The sequence below is a fragment of the Etheostoma cragini genome, chromosome 6 (assembly GCF_013103735.1).
Source record: "Etheostoma cragini isolate CJK2018 chromosome 6, CSU_Ecrag_1.0, whole genome shotgun sequence".
In the NCBI taxonomy this organism is placed as follows: Eukaryota; Metazoa; Chordata; class Actinopteri; order Perciformes; family Percidae; genus Etheostoma; species Etheostoma cragini.
In genome coordinates this window covers 3,193,675-3,214,579 of record NC_048412.1, presented here as the reverse complement: position 1 = coordinate 3,214,579, position 20,905 = coordinate 3,193,675, and the positions used below count along the sequence as shown (strand labels likewise).

Sequence of the window (20,905 nt, the reverse complement as noted above, 5' to 3'; positions counted from 1 at the left end):
AACCCTCTTGGGTCAAGAGCTCGGCTGGGAGAGCTCAGCAGGATTCAAATAAATTCCCATGTATTTAGTTTAATGGCTACCTAGTTTTTAACATACAAGCATGTGTTGGGACCGATTGGCGGGGAATGTTATGGACAAAAGAAAACAGCGATAGACAGAGCAAATTAATTTAAAATGCATCTAGCTAATTCAAAAAGGTCACGTTACTGAATTGTGTGAACCATTAACTTCATTTAATATTGTATGTGGCGTTTTCTTTTGTGGGATGCAAATTTGACTCCAAAACAGTTTCCTTCCTGATATGCTAGTGCAGAGCCAGCGTTGCTGTGTTCGGGGGCTTAGCGCCGCCCAGGAAGATTGTGATTGACAATTAGCATATGCTAAATGCTTTCCCCATGTTTACAAGGTTTTATCATTTTATTTTTTCAGTTCCACAACCACTTTCACATCTGATGAAAACACTTAACATATTGTTGGGGTATACTTGATTGAGCTCACCATTATCCAAAATTACAGACTCAAAAAGGCCATTTTTAAATCAGAACAGAAAGAGCCCCTGGGACAAAATCGGTTGCCAGAGTGCACTCAAAAACAGATCGAGGTCATGTGTTTTAGACAGCCACAACATACATCTGCTGTTGTCGTGCTGTTTGTTCTTCTGATAATTAAATGAGAGACTATAGTACACAAAGCTAGGGTTTTAATACTACCACCATCAAACCGCAGTAAGCTGTAAACTTGCTTCATCCCAGAAAACAATGATGTCATCTTGTCAACATAAAGTGATGCGGTTCAGTCCAGCGAATGCAGTCGTAATGCTCAGCTGGTGAACTTAATGTCAGAGCACAGCAGGAACAAGGATTCTATCTCTGACCAATGATTATTGACAAGCGCTCCATTCAACTCCTTGACAAAATCTCTTTAAATAGCATACAAAAATCAATAGAGTCAAAATGAGTGGTTGAGTGAATCGAATCACCTGCCTTCAACCAATAAGATTAGTTAGAAAAAACAATGCCATTTATACAAAGAAACTGACGTGTGCAGTGAGAGCAGACAAGGAGATGTGGAAGATAAATCAGATAACACATCTAATGAATTCAGTGAAAAGAGAATGTAAATTGTATGACATTTAACATTTGGGAGTACATTTCGGAGTTTATATTTTGGTGCACTAACACCGATGCATACAAAATCTTTGTCTTACTCTGCTCAGAACCGTGAAAAAACATTGAAATGAATTTGTCCCTTGACATTTGATACCTCCCCCTTTCCACTGTCAGCAGACGGGCCTCTCGTCATCATATCCGTGCAGAGTTCAGCAGTCCTCCGCCTTTATTATTGATGCTCTCACTTTCTATGTCTAGGACCTGTTGCCTTGAAGTGTGCCTGATCAAAATGCTGCTGCTGTCTGCATTGGTAAACTGAGCACCGGAGGTACAGACTGACTTGGACATCTCTAGTCGTGAGACTGATTAGATCCACATTGTTCTTGTGTGAAGCGGCTGGGATGAGGATCAGCACCTCTAAATCTGAGGCCATGGTTCTCAGCAGGAAACCGATGGAGTGCTTTCTTCAGGTAGGGAGTGAGTCCCTACCCCAAGTGAAGGAGTTTAAGTACCTTGGGGTCTTGTTCGCGAGTGAGGGGACCATGGAGCGTGAGATTGGTCGGAGAATCGGAGCAGCGGGTGCGGTATTACATTCAGTTTATCGCACCGTTGTGACGAAAAGGGAGCTGAGCCAGAAGGCAAAGCTCTCGATCTGCCGGTCAGTTTTTGTTCCTACCCTCACCTATGGCCATGAAGGCTGGGTCATGACCGAAAGAACGAGATCCAGGGTACAAGCGGCCGAAATGGGTTTCCTCAGGTGGAGGGCTGGTGTCTCCCTTAGAGACAGGGTGAGAAGCTCAGTCATCCGAGAGGAGCTCTGAGTAGAGCCGCTGCTCCTTTGCGTCGAAAGGAGCCAGTTGAGGTGGTTCGGGCATCTGGTAAGGATGCCTCATGGGCACCTCCCTAGGGAGGTGTTCCAAGCACGTCCAGCTGGGAGGAGGCCTCGGGGAAGACCCAGGACTAGGTGGAGAGATTATATCTCCAACCTGGTCTGTCAAACTAGATAATAAAAGCAAGTTATATAGCATTCCTTCTCTTTATGTACTGCGTTCACAAAGGGTTAAACTTGAACCAGCCATGCAACAATGATACAATTTTTTTTGCACTTTTTGGGATTGATACTGGCCAATACAGTACTTCAGATTTAAAGTCGGTATCAAAAAACGGCAAGTCGGCATTCAACTTAATCAATCATGCACTGTCCAGCGTGATGTATATTGCATTACAAAGTCCTCAAAGTGGAAGACAGATAATATCTTTGTATGAGTCACAGCCAAACTGTTGCAACTGCCTTCAAGGTCGGTCCAAGGAGAGTCGGCGTGCGGCGTCGGCATGGCAGCCTGTTCATCATTATTAGATCAGCAGGCCTTTGCAGGGGGTTAACACATCCAAGCATGCACTCTACTCCCCAGACACCATTTTCTTCCCTCCTGCATACATAACTAATCAAGTGCAAGGCCCCTTGATGGCCGGCCAACAGCTAAAGGGGCCTAATTTATAAACATGCCATATGCACAAAAGAAGACATACGCCGCTCCCTATTTATGAATTGGGATTTATAAAAAGCAAATTTGACGGACACTTGTGCGGTTCTCCATGGACAGTCTGACCCGGGCATACACACAGAACAGGTGAAATGAGAAACACCGACACAGACGGCAGATGGATAAAACACGTGAACCAGACCATTGTGTAAAATGAATCGAAATATTGCCTCTCATTGATGATATGAAGAGTTCACAAAGCCATTCTAACAATTCATATCCTACACAAACACCTGTTTGGTCGATCTGCAGTAAAAACAGACAATGAAACAAGATACTATCGTTAATTCAAATGAAAATACATTTGTGAAAAAAACTGAAATGTGCTGTGATTATATTGAATGAGTGATGAGTGAATGAACAGGACAAATAATGTATACACTGATGCGTTTTCCATGGCTCCGTCTGGCGGAGCAGATCGTTTTAATGTGGTCATCATACAGTATCGTGTTGTTCTATAAAGTTATGGCTTCAGATCGTCAAATGTGTGTTCGTTAAGACTGTAACTACTAACGTGCCATTAGAAGCCTAACTACCATGATGAATATGTGACATATGGATCGCTGTATAAAGGAGGGCAGCGGTGCAGCTACATGCACGCTATGTCATCACGGTACAAGAGTACGCCAAGGACATACTGCACATGTCATGGACAGAGTGTGTGTGGCCTGACAGATAAATAGGGCTGGGATGATATGCTTCTGTCCCTATTTGAATCTTTCACTATACATGGGTGCCGATTCAATGTATTGAGTACTGATTATTGCAATTTTCTTTTCATTCATAGGTTGAATGTTACACTTCTAGAGACATCATCAATATATGAGACATTTATTTCACTTGTACATAGGATGGATTTTTTTTTTTGCATTTTCTGTTTTCAGGTTTGTTTTTCTTGAAACGTATATGATGTAGTCACTGTCGGCGGTACAGTATAAACAGAACATATTTAGGTAAATAATTGGTAATTGTAAATAAATAAAAAATATCCATTCTAGGGAAAACAATACATTTTAAGAATTGTTACAAAAAACAACAATACATACAGTACGTGAATCAATTTTGTGTCCCACCCCTACTAACTATCATGATGAATAAGTGACATGCTGTATAGAGGAGGGCAGAGGTGCAGGTACATGCACGCTATGTCATCACAGTACAAGAGTATGCCAAGGACATACTGCACATGTCATGGACAGAGTGTGTATGGCATGACAGATAAAAAGGTGTTTACTTTCTTTATTGTTTGAATTGTTTGCGATGAGTCATCCAGTGAGGCTGCCAGCCACCACAGGAAGGCACCTTTCCACAACGTATCCCTATAATGGGGCAATGGGTAGACTCGCATCCAGTCAAGCCACATTAAACATTAACTCCGTCAGATTAAATGTGCCATTTCGCCACTAATGAGTCCGACTCATATTGTGGTAATTTCATTAGAGCTCCCAACTGCAGGCAATTACTGGTCCAGTTGTGACACCTGCACGCTGTCATCTCGATGATCTCTGTCTGGGTGCTGTCGGCATGACAGGTATTTCCTGTCCCTGTCCCGATAGTTTCCAAAAACAGCTGGGAGAAACTACTTTGAGGACGGAAATCAAATTACTCTTTGTGACAGTCAGTCAAGCAAACCCCTCCACTGGGAAGTGGAAACCCACCGAGCTGAACGAAGTATTGTCACCAAAATTAACAACAAAACAGAACTACTCAGATGGAGCGCAGATTAGAGAAGTTACAGGGAGAACATAGGTTGAATTAAATAGTTAGAGTTCAACTAGCTGACAACATGGTATTGACATTCCTCTAGATCCTGAACTGAACCAAGGTCCAGCCACACCGTTCCACAACAAAAGGACAGAAAACCTTTTTGCTGGGAGGAATGAGAAAAATAGACACTGAGTCTGGAGTCAGCGGTATCAAGGGAATAACTGGTGAATAACAATGTGTCGAGTTTTTGTAGCTTTGGCTTTCACACCTGTTTTAAACAACCCACAGTTTCACCTTTTTGGAAGTGAAAATGAAGGCAAATGTTATTACTACACACTGTCTGTTGTAGTACTCCATTTTTTTTTAGATTAAATGGTGCGCATGCAATTTCACAATGCAATGGAAGATTGTAAAAGACAACTGAGGTGCCTTCACTTATATTTTAATTAAACAAGAGGTTTGGATTACATGGTTTAACCGACAGTTTGTTTACAACCCACATTACCACTTGTATTACCTTCCCTTCTGACACACATAAACAAAGCAATTCAGTGAGTGTTATTTGTGGAGTTGCAAATGTGTGTGAATGTTCATGTGTGTGAATGTTCATCTGATGAGCAGGTGGCACCTTGCACGGCAGCCTCGGCCACCGAGTGTTTACAATGTAAAAGCACATTGAGTTTCCGTTAAGACTAGAAAAGTGTTATATAAATACAGTCCATTTACATTTACAAATATGATACATGTCTCTGATTTGTTGAAATAGGCGCAGTGTTGTGCCTACTGCTATTTCTGGAGAAACAATTTAATAAGAGCTTAGCTGGTGGTAGGAAGAACAGGGATGTCATTGTCATACATAACTACCTACAGTAAGATAAGATAAGATAGACTTTATCCCACACTGGGGGAATTCCTGTGCTAAAGCAGCCCAAAAGAAAAAATATGTACACATATCAGAATAACATAAATACACAATACATAGACATAGGAGGAAAAATATCCAGAAACTATTATAAGAAACATAATATGTGTTGTAGTGTAGCGTATTGGTAGTGGCTCAGTCAGTAGGGTGTTGGGTTGGTAACCAGAGGATTGCTGGTTCAAGTCCACATATGGACCAAAGTATGCCAGTTCACCTCCTGAGCTCTTGAGCAAAGCACCAAACCACCAAATGTTTAAGGTGCCTTTGCATTGGCAGCCCACCCATTCTGACATCTCTCCATTTAGTGCATGTATAGGTACTGAGCATGTGCGTGTAATTCATGCCTGTGTAATAACAAAAGGGTGTACATTGTAATTTCCCCTTGTGGGACTACTAAACTAATTATTATTCCATTATTGATAAATAGAAAAAATAGAATTTGTACACTAATAAAAGGATACATTATCATATTCTTATTGTTAAATAGAAAAAATAGAATTAGTACAGGAGCTACTGTTATTTGCTAATGACGAGTCAAAACCAAAGAAATACCATGCCATGCCAGAAGGAAAAACATTTAACGTAAAATGGAATGGTAAACAGGTTTGATTGTTAACTATGCCTCAAGCAATCACAACCTAACAAATGTCATCAAAACTCAGGGGCAATCATAACTCTCCTCTTTATGGAGTTGATATATGCTAGCAGGCGGAAGCTGTAGCAACTAAGAGATTAAATGTGTAACCCAAATAAAAGCTATGGTGCATCACTTCATAATGTTCCCATCCAGAATGAAAGACTGGGATTAACAGTGCTCCAGTTACATTTTAATGAGCACATGTAGACACAAACAATCAAGCTGTGGATTTTTGCACTCCCAGTTTATCCATAATGGTGAAGCAGTTCATCGGAGAAGAGAGCACTAAACCTAGTCAGAATGCTTTTGGATTTATTATCCGTGCCTCTGTTCCACACTTCATTCCATTCAAATCAAAGCTGAACTGCTTTGTTAATACATTAATACATCTTTAAATGAATACTTTTAATTTGGCTCTCGCAATGTACGCAAGTGTTGTTTGCGATGACTCGAGGGAACCCAAGAGAAAAGCTAATATTAAAAACCCACAGATAAAGCTCCAACGGCACGTAGCAGTCTCTAACAGATACACAGATTTCCTCCCCCACTTTATGTTTCGTTCAGCAGTTTAGCAAGAGAAAAATGCTTTGTTTCCTATTCAGCAAAAATGTGAATGAGCTTTTGGAGTCTTGGAATTTTAAGATGGCAGCCTATTACAGTCATTTCGAGCGTATCCATGTCACCGACTGTGCTGACACAGCTCCCTAAAGATGGAGAGCTGGCTTGTTTTAATCATCTTCTCACCCACAAGTTGAATGATCACACAAACACAAACGCACACGCACACACACACACCGTAAGGAGACGGATGGATCAATGCGGCATTTTGACACTCAGTCCCTGTCACATTATGATAACTTATCATCCTCCCATAACCTCAACACAAACTTCCTACTGTAAACATATTCCTGTATTATTTTTTGGGATATCTTGTCCTGAGAGACAACAGACACCTTAAACAAACCTTATTTGGCTTATATGCGAAGCTATGATTTCAAAGTGTAGGAAAAGTTGCAATCAACATCTTACCAATGCAGTGGCGAGTCCTCCTTTCAGAAGACAAGCCTTGGTTGGAATTTCTCTCTTTAATAATGGCTGTAGACTGCACGTGTTGTGCTTTTATCAACTCATCAACTTTTAAGTCCTTACTAGGTCGGAGTAAAGTAGGTTTAGAGACCGATTTCAATATGGACAGAATATCAGAAAGTATTATGATACGTGTATGGCCTTAACGGATCAGAACAAAGTTCCTTCTCCATTAGCTACTGTTGCTACGGCCATCAGGCTTCCTGTTCTAGTACTGCACATATGCGGTTTAATGGAACCGGGGCAGATTACTGCCAATTGAAATTGTTTGCATCACTGATATCATTTGCACATAATATTCCGTTTTTTGCCCTTTTTCCGAAAAAGACGATATTTTGACTAAGTTGTTTGCATGGCTAATTAAGGTGAATATTCCACTATGTGTTCCAATTTGCAAAATATGATTTTTTCAGAGTTTTACTGTGTTGGCTGACTTGTTGGACCATGCAAACATTGCTTTTGGTAACTGCCATGGCAGATTTTAGCAGCTGTCGCTTGCTAGCTAATTAACCTTTAACGTTAGCTCCATAAACTGGTCGAAAAACTCCGTCTTCGGTTGACATATGTTAAAAAAATTATGTTATAAATGTCATTTTTACATATATATACTTTCTGTGATCAGTGTTAAAACGGTTTGCATTACTGCTGTCGACATCTGGTATCTGGGAACCACTGTCTTGTCCTCGTCTTGAGCGCGGTGTGACGCTAGGAAAAGACCAGGCACCCCTGGACTGTGAGAAACTGTCAACATTACTGCTTCGTTGTGACTGCGTGATTTATCTCATTCCACGACTCTGCAGAGCTGTCTGCTTCTCTCTAACTGAACTCAAACACACTGTCATCCGCTCTTTATCCCCGAGCTGAATTTGATGAAGTTACTGTTGATCTGATCCCAGATGAGACCTGAAGCTAACGTTAGTGAACGATGCAGTCCCTCTGCCCCCCCCACCTGCTGCAGGAGACGCTGTATTCCTCCGACAAGCTGTATTAACGTTAGCTACTGTTTTAAAACGGTTTTCAGGTTAGTGGGGGTGCATAAAGCTCAAAATCAACATGAAAAACGTAGCTAGTAATGTTTACTAAGCGTTAAATCACCAGTTTTCAGAGATGGGAAGAACAAAGTATAAATATTATATTTATTTATATTATTATTATATTATTATTTATTTATATATATTTATATATTTATTTATATATATATATAAATATTTTTACTTAACTAATTGTTTGGTGGCCACTTTTTACTTTTACTCCTTACATTTTAACACAAATATCGGTACTTTCTACTCCTTACATTTAAAAAAAATTGGCTTCTTACTTTAGTTTTTATACAAGATATTGTCATGTCGGAGAATTTATACACTCACACCGTGAGCGTCACACAGAGAAAAAAGTGAGGGAAAAGAAAAAGAGACTAGCTGTCCGGAGGATAATCAGTTGAGATTGTGTGTGTGTTAGGGCTGCACACATTAATCAAATTTTAATCACGATCACAATTTTGACTTCCCACGATCAAATTTGCGTGATCGAGCGATTTTTTTTAAATGCGTCATTTCATAGGACGCTCCGGTGTTTTTTGCATAGCGCATCTACCGCTCCGTAAACCACTGTCTGCTCCTGTGCCAGTCAGTTGTTCCTTGCATCGCGCAGCTTAGTTTACAGATGGAGACAGTCACAGAGGACTGAGTAACGGGAGGAAACACAGCTGTATTGTTAAATATGAGGGGCAAACCTGATTGTAGCAGTGTTTCCGCTGGTAACTCTGCTATCGCGGCCGCCACGGCGAAGAACACAGAAGAAGTTATTGAATGCAACTAACTTCAGTTGGTAGAGTAATAGCGTGGGAGACGGCGCTGCTGGACCTGGGCCAGAGATGTGATCCATGGTCAGAATATCATAGTTCATAAAAATGCAACGCAGTAACGATACAGACATTTTATACACACAACGTGTGTATCCGCCGTTCGACCCGTGCTGGACCCATTCATTATGAGTCAGCTGTCTCTCTGAGCCAATGTAACAATAAAATTAGTTTTGGTTAAAATCAACAAATAATCGTGAGAATAATCGTCATCACAATATTGATCAAAATAATCGTGATTATCATTTGGGCCATAATCGTGCAGCCCTAGTGTGTGTGAGTCCTTGAGTACTGTAAGTTGTATGATTTATGTTGTATGAGAAACAGAGATCCCAGAGATCCGGCAGACAAGCAGCAAGACATTCCCAAACATCCTCGGCCTTATCTGAGAGAGATGTTTGAGATAGCAGGCATCAAGAAGGACTCCTGGCCAATGTGCTGGGGAACTTCTTCAAAATGTCTGTTTAGTAATTCATATTTTATCCTTTATTTTCTTTCCAGAAACCATGTTTGAGCACATACACATACATGCAGATTCCTTTAAATGTCAAGGGGAAGATGAAAAAAGAAAAACTGGATCTGGGAATTCTCACAGAATCATAACTGAATTCCTATCTTGCTGCTCAGTCACAATCTTATTAACCTGGAGTCCCAGTCTCTGTCCCAATAATCAGATTTGTGATGTTTTCGGCCTGTTGGAAGACATCTATGGCAATGGCATATAAAGAGCTTGTTCTCCACGTCCACTAAAGTTTCAGCCTGCTCTCTAGTAATGTGTGTGTGGTCCAGGTTTGAATAAAACATGGTTGTCATTCGCAAGGCTACCTTTACTTTTATATTTTAAGTAAATTTCCAAGCCAATACTTTGTTACTTTTACTTGCGTAAAGAAGTTAAATTAGTACTTCCACTTTTACCTGAGTATTTTTTAACTTAAGTATCTGTACGGGAAAGAAGTACTTTTGCCATCTCTGCTGGTTGCAAGTAACCTCCCTACGGTACTGTCTATTTGCTGGATGGTTTCAAGGTAACAGTCGGTAGCTAATGACATAGCAGATAAGCCAGTTGACGGCAACGTTATTGTTCATACTGGCACAAAGTTTCTGACCGTAGTGGTCATGGTGACTGAAAGTGTGATGTGAGATTCTAAAAAGAAAAACTTAAAACTACACACTGTCAAGTAATGTTAATTGTTGATGTTCAACAACCCCTCTACCCCTGCCACCACAGCTGAAACTAATTCGAGAGGGAACACTGATATGCTGCACTTACATATACTGTACTTTCTCACCAGATTGTAGTAAAACAAAACTTGATAAATATTATTATAATATAAACAATATTTGAAATCTCATCTACATGTAAAACAAATGTTTCTAATAACAATGTGTGCATTTTCAAAAGATATCTAAATAAATTATATATATATATATTTTTTTTAAGTGATTATTCATTCCTAGTTTGGGTCGTCCACATATGAATTTAACCAACTAATTTAAAATTATCAGTTGAAAAACTACAAGGAAGCAGTGTGCAATTTTTGAACAAGACCTCCCTAGGTAATCAAGATTATGTAATATGCATGCACATTATTACCTTATTGATTCAAAATGTACTGATGTGTTAGAATTGATGGGGTTGGTTATACAAGAGAAATTTGATTTGTGTTTTCAACAAAAAAATAAATGGGATGTTCTTAGTAATGTATCCAGTACTAAAGACCCTTAAAAAAAAAAAAATAATAATTTAAATAAACCAAACCCAAACTGAACTCTTTCAGCTAGGATTAAAACAAAATTAAAAAAGAAGCAACCCAAATGATTTTGCTTTGATTCACCTCACACATACTGGCTAAGCAGTGTGACCACTTCTACCTTGCAGTCAATAACCAGAAGTGCCAGACTGATGGATGATTTATGCGGACTGCGCGCTAACATGAGTCACATAAAAAATACAGAATGTACACACAGCCAAGGAGGACTGTGAACTGGGTTTCTTAATCTTCCTACAAAGGCTGTGTGAGAGTATTTATACTTTAGTTTAGAAAGGGTTCTCTGAGGCCTACCCATTTAGAAATCCGATAAATAATTCACAGACTTCATACTAAAAAAAAAACAATGGAGGGGAATTCTATTTTTAGTGGTTTGACCTGAAATCAACAATAACCTTCCTGCACATCAATGTCTTTTTAAATGCAAAGTCATCTGTGGACCACAGCTGACCATAAAATGTCAGCTATTATGAGGAGAAGCCGTGTTAAAACGCTCAGAGATTTCTGCCGGGCTTTTATTTTGAGTGGATAAGAATAGATCAAAAGTGACACTGTGCTGACCTTTTGGTGCTGAACATCTTGGCAGCGCCTTCTTCCCCGTGCTCAGAGGCTTTGGGAGGTCGAGGTTCGATGTTGACTTTTCAAACCTGCAGGAAGCACGCACACGCATGCACGTACACACACACAGAGACAGAGGCACACGCACATACGTACAAAGCAAAAAGAAAAAGACAGGGACAGGGGACAGAGGGAGATTACAGTGAGATTTACAGCATCACAGTCAGGTTGCCTTCAAGTTGTCTGAATGCCTTGGCCACAATGGCCTCAACAACCTCCATTAGCTGGCTTCCAACTGAGCCATTCAAATCGACCGGGCAGGAGATAACGAGAAGGCCTTGATCCAAATATTCAAATATTCATTCAATGGGTAGGTATTTAATTTTCAATTTTTGGATTTTTTTAAACATGCACGCAGGATGAAATTCACTTTGCTATATCGTAGGGATTAAGCTGCTAAGTAAATGTCTGCTAGAAGCTGATGTTAGGGTTAGGGTTAGTTGTAGTTGTGGTGACCGTGTCGCAGCCAGTTGTCGTTGTCAGGCGAGTTGATAAAAAGGTAAAGACGTTGTGGCCGTGGATATTTACAATGCAGTGAGGCGCTGGCTGAGCTGGCAAAAATTGTGTGACAAAAAGTTTCCTGCAACAACAAAGCAGTCGCTTCATCTCTTTTCTTTCCCTCTTTTTACGTGAAATAAAGCCGCCTTCAGGTGGGGTCGGAAATGTTTCCCAAACGCCGCTGCCACTGAAGCTTTGTGCACAGACCTAGCAATGAGCAGAGCATAACCCCGCCAACATGGCAAACACAAGCACAATGCATGCAGTCAACCGTCAGCTTTGATAATTATTTGCTATAGAGCGCCGATTTAAAAACAGAGTGGAATTAATTAGCACCAAAGCTCAACTGAAACAACGAGGCACAATTAAAATGCTTTTCCTACTGCTTGTGCAGGCAAACATGTCACATGCAGGCCATTAAGTAGCTCCGTCTCTGAATGGTTAAATCCCCAAACTGGGTCTCTGTAGATGTCTGTGCTATACCTAGCAGAGACTGTGGAGGAGGAGCGGGAGTAAAAAAAGATAGGGTTCAATAATTAATGCCAAGGTCCATGCAGGCCTCACTTCTCACCCTCTCCTGCCTGTAATGAGATGAGTGGAGGGCCAGAGGGAGGGTAAGGGAAGGAGAATGGGGTGATTAAAACGCCAGCTCGGCCTCATCTACCTCCTTTCCTCCTCTATCAGTTAGGCGCACCTAATACATATATATGCATGTAGACATTGTCTGGTTTATAACACCTGGAGAGGGTTTTCTCTTTACTACACACTGGCAAGGAGCAGAGGAGAGCTGAATAAGCAGGAGGAAATGTTTACAACGTAGTGCACCAATGGGAACATCTGATAATTCATTCAGGTGACATGAAAACAGCGGATGTGCTCACTTGTATAAGTAATCTAAGGCCGTGCAGCAGCCAACTTTGTGGCTTCAATGATTTACCGCTGATAACTTCACAGACAAGTAGCCACATAAATGTAACTTTTAAGGCTGGACAATATATCACTAGTACATCAACATCAACATATGAGGCTAGATATTGTCTTAACTTTGGGATATTGTAAAGTAATGTTTTACCAGACTTAGTCCTTTGTTTCCACATTATTGGTGATTATTTATCAAAACCTCAAAGCTGGTCAAAGCTGTTGTCAACAGTTTCTCACCTGTTTCAAATGCCACTGAGGGTGGCTTCACATTAATCAAACAAAAAAAATGCTGCATTCACTCAATGCTGGCAGAATGAGAAAAACCTCCCTTTATTCCAAATTGGGAGTGTTTACACATTATTGCAAGATGGCTACTCTTACTGCTCCTCTTCTTGCTCCTCTTTCTTAATTTCACTTTTACACTATATTGCTTAGATAAGAAATGAATTGGTTTGTGCTTACTTCCAACCCACTGGCAAGTATATGATGCCAACATATGGTTCCCAAAGGTCCACGTTCCCAAAGGTCTAGATGTATTTTCAGTTTTTGTCTTGGTTCAGTATAGACCACTGAAAGCTTAAGGGTTTGTTATTCTTCTTCTAAGGGGAGTGCTGGGTTTGGTAAAGCACTCACTGTAGTCATTTTTACACCCTGAAACACGGTGACAAATGGAAGGATGAGTCACATTTTCAAAAGCAATGGAAAAGGGAATGATGGCACTCTTTTAAATTGTCTCTCTGTACTCCCTGGGCTATGAATCTCCACATAGATTAGATAAATAGTTTGCGATAATCAAATGAAATACTTTATAATAATTGGCTGTCAGTGCATCTACCTGCCGCCCTTTACGACGAGGTATTTCTCATCTCATTACCGGCCCCCTGCTGTCTCACTGGCAGGAAATGCACATAAAAACACAACCTGTTTAAAAGTGGTGTACTGCTTTAATGCTTTAAGTGTAAAAAGATTTTCAAAACTGATACATCTCAACTTTTGGAGGGATTGCCTTGAAATGTTGTGCAGCTTTCCATGGTTGCCAGAAGATGAATCTAATGACATTGGTGATCCCAACATTTGGGGTTTTAAATTCCACTGATCACATTTATTAATCCTTTTTGCATATTTTTTCTAGTTTTTCAATTGTTAAAAAAGGTAGTAGAGTATGCTATGTGCAGCACACTCAGGTTTTCCGCGTAACCAATCTTGCAACTTGGTTTCGTTTTATGCAACCATACCAAGATTTACAGTAAACAGACTATTGTTTATTTCTTTAACTCAGTCACATAAAGCTCATACAATTTCATTCCTCATTTTAAATGCCTTTAATCTGTCATTTAGCAGATGTGGTATGGCTCCATTTCATATTTAGAATGAGTTTTAGATAACTGAAATTAGAGTTTTTGAAAATAAATTTGTGATATCTGCTGGAAATCTCGTAAGATAAGTGTGAGCAAAGTTGGCGCATTGTCGTTCTGTGAAAACAAGACACATTCTGGATCATACAGCATTGTACACTTTGTATTGTTCACTCATATATTTTACACTTAAATATATTAATTCCTATGTGGGGGTACGGTGCAACACCTACAAAAGCACCCTACAACCATTGTGCATAATACAAAAAAAGATCAATAAAGATGGTAAACCAGGTTGGACATCCGGGCCACACTACCAATGCATTTTTAAAGAGATGTGCCTTGAAATTCCGGGATTTTGGGGGGCAGCCTTTAGCTCACCCAGTTAAAGCGTGTGCCCCACATAGGCTGAGCCCTTAACAGCGGCCCAGGCTCAAATCTGACCCGCGGCCCTCTGCTGAGTGTCATCCTCCATCTCTCTCCCACCTATCCTGTCTATCCACTGTCACTCTAAAATAAAGGGAAAAGCCCAAAAATAAATCTCTAAAAAGAAGAAATGAGACAATGTAAAACACCATTGTGACAATATTACTTAATATATTTTTTAAATCTCTTTTTCACTCAATACTAAGTAGTGTTGTTGATTATGCATGAAGAGGATGAATACAGGGGTTTAGTTGTGGGGATGGATACTGGGGCAGTAAGTGGGTCATGGACTTTACTGTATATATTGATGGATTAGATAAGTATTAGTCTCGCATTGCCAGACCTTCCTACACAGCGCTGTGGAAGGTCTGGCGAGTCCATGCAGCGTTCCAGGATGGGAGTAACAGTGCTCTGATTTATTGGCATTTCTTTAAACTTATTACAATCGTCTTGGGCGGGGCTAAGCTCCAGCTGGAAGAACGGCGCCGCTGCAAAATAGCCTTGGGAAAGAACTTGTTTTAGTGGAACGTGTAGTCATGCAACAGAAATACAAGATTGGAAAGATAGTCTAGCTAGCTGTCTGGATTTACCCTAAATGGCTAAATGAGGGACATCCGGCGGAAGTGGAACATCATGTTTATAGACTTGATAATGTCTGGCTATGCCACAGATGCATTCTAGGATAGGAGGAAAAAACTGTGTTGTTTACATTTCTTTAAACCAATCACAATTAACTTTGGCGGATCTAAACTCCCAACGCAGCGACGGCGGCTCTCGGGAAAGCATTTTGTTTTGGTGAAAACGAGAAAATATGAAATGAAGTTAACTGCTGACACAATACAGTAACGGAGGTTGTTGTCATTGTTTCCCGTAGCGAAGACATTTTGACAAACAGACAGCAGGAGATCAGCCTTGTCTTGGCAATGTACTGTCATTCATCCAGCCCAGGGTCTGAGGTTTCTGCCTGTAGAAAGGAAGTTGTCAAGTGTCCTGAAAGAACTCCTGTTAAGATTTGACCCTTTAAATCAAACTCGATTGAATTGATTAGTATAGAATATGAGTAGGAATCAGACTAGCATATTGCTTCTTCTTACCTATTTTTCAGACCTGAAATGTAAATGTAATGTAAAAATATTTAATTCCATAAATGTGAATTGAAATGGTCTATGTAGTCCTCAAAACTATGTTCTAAATGGAAGAATTATCATGTTTAAATATAACAGAATTGTGGGAAAAGCACTTAAAAAAAAAGGAACCACAAAATCCGAAGAAATGACTCAAATTGGCTGTGAAATTGGGATGTTACATAAAAGGCAGGTCTGCATGGAACTAAGTGCACTAGTCTAATATGCAGAGTGTAGCATCTAGTTGCAAGTGTGTCAGTAAATCATAGTCAACTTTCATTCATCATACATTCATTGTTAGCTTATTTGTATGCTTTGTCTGCATTGTCATCAGTGCATACACCCACACCACAACAATGCACCAGAGGAGCTCTGTGGTTCCACCTGACATGAATGGACCTTGTCTACGTCTATCTCTATGGCAAAAGAACCTTGTTTGAGGATGTTTTTCCTGTTGAGCTTCATTAAGGCCAGCCTTGTGTTTCAGCTTAATTGTCTCTGTGCGTGCAGAGCATCCTGACAAACATTATCAGCATTCAAGCATGTAATAGATCAAGGCGAATCCCTCACACAGACAGAGGGACAGCAAGTATCGCCGGTGATCGGGTCTGCACTTTTGCTGAGAGCTGCCGGCCATAAAACAGCAATGACACGGGGGCTGATTGGCCCAAAACACGCATAGCTTTAAGGTCAGGGCTGACAGAGGCTATTTCACACAAAACAACGATGAGCTAAGCATGTATCAGGTGCACTGATAACACAAAAAACTGCAAACACAACAGGCCAAATGTTATCCAAGCTGACGCAAATAGAGTCAACTCTACTCTCAAATCTATATGGTTTCAGATTTACAATACAACTCTCCCTGATGCTGGGATTATGAATGACAAATGAGAAGGTATATAACGATATCAGCTTTGCTGGTTCCTGGATGAAATCCAAAGTGTGAACAGGGGATGTGGAGTATTGATCAGAGGTAGGATAAGCTGGCCCAGAATGCAGCTAAATCAGTAACAGCCATGAAGAAGAAACACCAGCCACGTAACAGTATAGCTCTAGTACGTTAGAGCAAAGCCGGCCGGGTTCTTTTCCAATACGCCTCAGAAACGGTCTAAAGACTATAAGAGCCGGCCAGACTTAGTTCAGGGTACTCAACAGCTGAGATAACGTAGGCAATACCCTTTCGTCTAAATCAATTTCTGTTGTCAGGTATGTTTACTGTATTGACACTTAAAGAGGGAATAGTTTACTAATATAATCACATGATATGTAGGATTAGGCATTTGTTCCAACTTGGAATCATTTCAAAAGTTACGATTCCAGTGGAACTGTTTCTTTATTAGAATCAATTCTTTATAGGAATCATTTTGAATCGTTTGAAGGTATAAAAATATAAGGTGCAGCTTTAATACAGGACATGTCTTTTCTTACAGTTTAGTACAATGATTCAAAGGAAAACTATATAAAACCAATATACTGTAGTCCAGTTGCTGCAGTGGCATTTCAATCAGGGCCTGGTTCGCTGCAGTAACATGACTCATCATCTCCTCTTCTGTTCTCCCCTGGTTGTCCCATTGTCTGGACCTCACCATTGTTTACATCTCCCCCCCCCCCTCCAGTCCCTCGTCTCTCCTTTCTCGCCAATTCATTTCCTTGGCTGTGTCTGGTGGCGCACACACTGAGCTGAGTGCAGTACGTTTCCTGAACTAATAGGGGTCACATTAGTCCGGCAGGAAACACAACACCATTATGGAAATGCTCAGTCAATTACTTGGCAACGAATAAACACCCCCTCGGTTATTTTCGTCTCTCATATTTGCGTTGGGCTAATGGTTACGATGCGTGGTTGTTATCTGCTCAGGGGCATCTTATCCAAGTCTCCCGGAGGAACTCGGCAATATGCTCGAGGTCAGTTGGATTGTTGGGTTGCCCTGGATGAGAGCGTTTAGCTTGCAATGAAAGATCTCGGTGTAAATTTTGCCAGCCACTTGTCATGTCCTATGTACAGAGGCTCAGTCCTCTCTGCAGCGGCCATAAGTTTGGTTCCAACCTGCGGCCCTTTGCTGCATGTCATTCTAGCATAGTCCATCAGGGTAGGGTGTATAGCTTCAGTAAAAATACAAACTTAAGATATGAAACTTAAAATCCTTTAAACAAAAACACAATGAAAAAACTAAAAAAGAGCATTTCCAACAGGGACGTTGTAGAGCGCCCTCTGGTGGACATAATATACAACGCCAACACTCACAACATGGTTGACCATGATCGTTTTGATTTGATGTTTTAAACATTCTTCGATGAATTAATATTTATTTAATGTTTAATATTATTAATATTTGTTTGTTTTTAAATTGGCCACCAAAAAGTTTGGTAAAGGGCTAATATTGGTAAAAAATATCGGCCCGGCGATATTTTGGTTGGGCTCCACGACCAACTAGGGCTGCGCGATTATGGCCAAAATAATAATCACAATCATTTTGATCAATATCGTGATCACGACTATTCTCACGATTATTTGTTGATTTTAACCAAACAAATTTAATTGTCCCATAGGCTGTTTATAACTGCTTTCACATCCATATTATGTTACATTCTTCTTATGTTGAAGTTGTATGTTGTATAGACATACAGCTGAAACACATGTAAATGAAAATTAGCTATCTGAAATAAAATAGCGTAGGATTTATTTATTTTTTTCAACAATAACTGATTAAACGAGCTTGGGAGAGAACGGGAGTGCAAAGGACGTACTCACAGAGCGACGGCTGATTGTTATGAATGGGTCCAGCATTTAAAGCAAAATTAAACCATATCCATTTAACAACATTGAAGCGGATGCGAGGACATTAGCACAGGTGCGACCTAGAGGTGCTAACAGCTAACACCAATAACTAGCACCAACTAGCACTGGTCACTGCTGTGACAACACAGACGGGACAAAATGTTGTGTTTACTGGTAAACTGGTAAACCTTGAGACCGACGTATAACCGACTGCTATCTGTTGAGTTTTCCCCCCGTTGATCTGTCCTGTGTGATTGTCTACATCTAGAAACTAAGCTGCGCGATGCAGGGAACAACGGACTGTCACAGGAGCAGACAGTGGTTTACGGAGCGGTAGATGCGCTATGCAAAAAAAACGGAGCGTTCTATGGAATGACGCTTTAAAAAAAAGAATCACTCGATCACGCAAATTTGATCGTGGAAAGTCAAAATCGTGATCGTGATTAAAATTTGATTAATGTGTGCAGCCCTACTACCAACCCTTATAGAAGTGGCTCAGGTTTTCCTTGGACCAGCTCTGAGTTATACTGTTATAGTTCAAGACACACTAAGCTGCTCTCTCTTTCCATCTATCTGCATTCATGTCCTTGAAATGCTTGTTACTAACTTAGCCCTGGGGAGCTTATTCTCCAAAGTCCTTAAGTGTTATTGCCCCGCAGTTTTTCTTGGATTAGGATGGCATCTTGGTCTTGCTCAAACTCTGCTAAGCCCTGCTACGCCCTCCCGTGCCCTGCTACGCCCTGCTACGTCGCGCAGTGCCCCGCTACACCCTGAAGTGCCCTGCTATGCCCTGCAGTGACTTGCTACGCCCTGCAGTTACCTGCACTCACACCCCCAACCAGCACCGTCAGACACCCACCAAGAGCCTGGGACTGTCCGAGGTTTCTCCCTAAATGAGAGTTTTCCCTCACCCCTGTCGCTCTAAATGCTTGCTCTTGGGGGAATTCTTGGAATTGTTTGGTCTTTGTAATTTGTGAGGGCAGTCTAGACCTACTCTATCTGTAAAGTGTTTTGAGATAACTTGTTATGATTTGATACTATAAATAAAATTGTATTGAAAAGTTGAATCCCCCCCTCCCCATCTCTCCTCCCTTTATGTCTAAACTGTCCTATCAAAGAAAAGGCCTTAAATGCTTCAAAAATTATCTTTAAAGAAAAAAAGACAATAGGTTCATTTTTTTTCAGTATCATCACATAGCTTTAATTGTCTTGACACTATCTTAAGGTTATCTAACTAAACTAACTAAATATAAAGTAACATAACTTCAACACAGAGGATTTTAAAGCAAGTTAATGGATCAGACTGCTTGAGTTTACTTCCTCATATTCCACCATCTAACAGAGCAACAGGAGGCTCGTTCTGGCATGAATCATAACAGCTATATCTTTTACAGACAGTAGGCTTCAAGTAATATTATCTATGCTGCTGGGAATGCCACTGCAATGAGGTTAAAATATGGAAGACCATAAATGTTTCTTAAATTACCATTTCCATTTAACAGCATACAAGTTCAAGCTGGTTTAGTTTATCTTTTATGTTTTATTAAACTGTTTGAACCGTGTCCCTTGATGAATTTTGAATTTAAATACAAGATAACAAGGTAAAAATGACATGCTTGTAAAACAAGCTCACTGTAAAACAAATGGCTTGGCAAAAATTGCCATACAATTCTTTATAATACTATGGGACATAACGGAGACATTGGCTCAAATTCAAAATTACAATCGCTCGGTTAGGAGATTTAAATAATGCTGGTAAGATTTAGCCTGGTCCTACCAGACTCTGGTCCATTAGCCTGGTCATACCAGACTCTGGTACATTTCATTAGCCCAGAGAGTCTGGACACTCTCCATTAACAAGTGTTAACTTCCTTGAAAGAGGATACTTTGTTGAAGTTTAAAACCATTGCATCTGCCCGGAGCCACTCTGGATCTGCCATAACCAATCGCTAACGTCTGGTCGTGACGTATGTCATGTGCATGTGCAGCAAGAAGGGAGACCGACTAGGCTTATATTTAGCATGAGCATCACTAGCGTTAGCCTTAGCCAACTTCTTCTCCACTAACGAAGCAAGCTGAAAAATCTAATTTTTCCCAAACCCCGTTGGGAGGAGGGCCACAACATCATGGCCAACAACAGAACTCAGTGAAGATTGTTCTTGCTCGGGTTTTAACTTTTGGATATTGGGCATCGTGTCAATGAGTGTGACTACAGAAAACAGTCCAAAATCCATTTTGCATGTTCCTGTACCAAAAGAAAATTCATCAAAAACCTTTAAACAATTTGTGCGGGAAAGAAAGTTGAACCTGGCTCCCATAAAAAGGCAAAAGACTACCTAACGTCGCAGACTAAATCAACACTCATTGTCTGATGAGCTTATTAAAGCAATAAGCTTAAAGCTTATTGCAAAAAAAAGAAGTTTTTTTGCTGTAACTACTTCCACTGTACTTAGGTAGATAGATTTTTTCAGGCTCTAGCTTCCTGTTTAGGGTACAGAATCGGTACAGCCGATTCTTGGCATAAAACAAATATGGCAAAAATGTCA

The 20,905-nt window shown here is 40.4% G+C and overlaps 1 protein-coding gene across 2 annotated transcripts in view; it reads right to left on the bottom strand.

The window, feature by feature from the left end:
• oxr1a (oxidation resistance 1a) overlaps positions 1-20,905 on the bottom strand; it is a 189,276-nt gene that overhangs the window by 159,630 nt on the left and 8,741 nt on the right. For both annotated transcript variants that reach the window (XM_034874031.1, XM_034874035.1), the window contains exon 2: positions 11,197-11,282. In XM_034874031.1, the coding sequence (XP_034729922.1) occupies positions 11,197-11,213 (17 nt within the window). In that variant the 5' untranslated portion in view covers positions 11,214-11,282. The remainder of the gene's footprint in view (positions 1-11,196; positions 11,283-20,905) is intronic.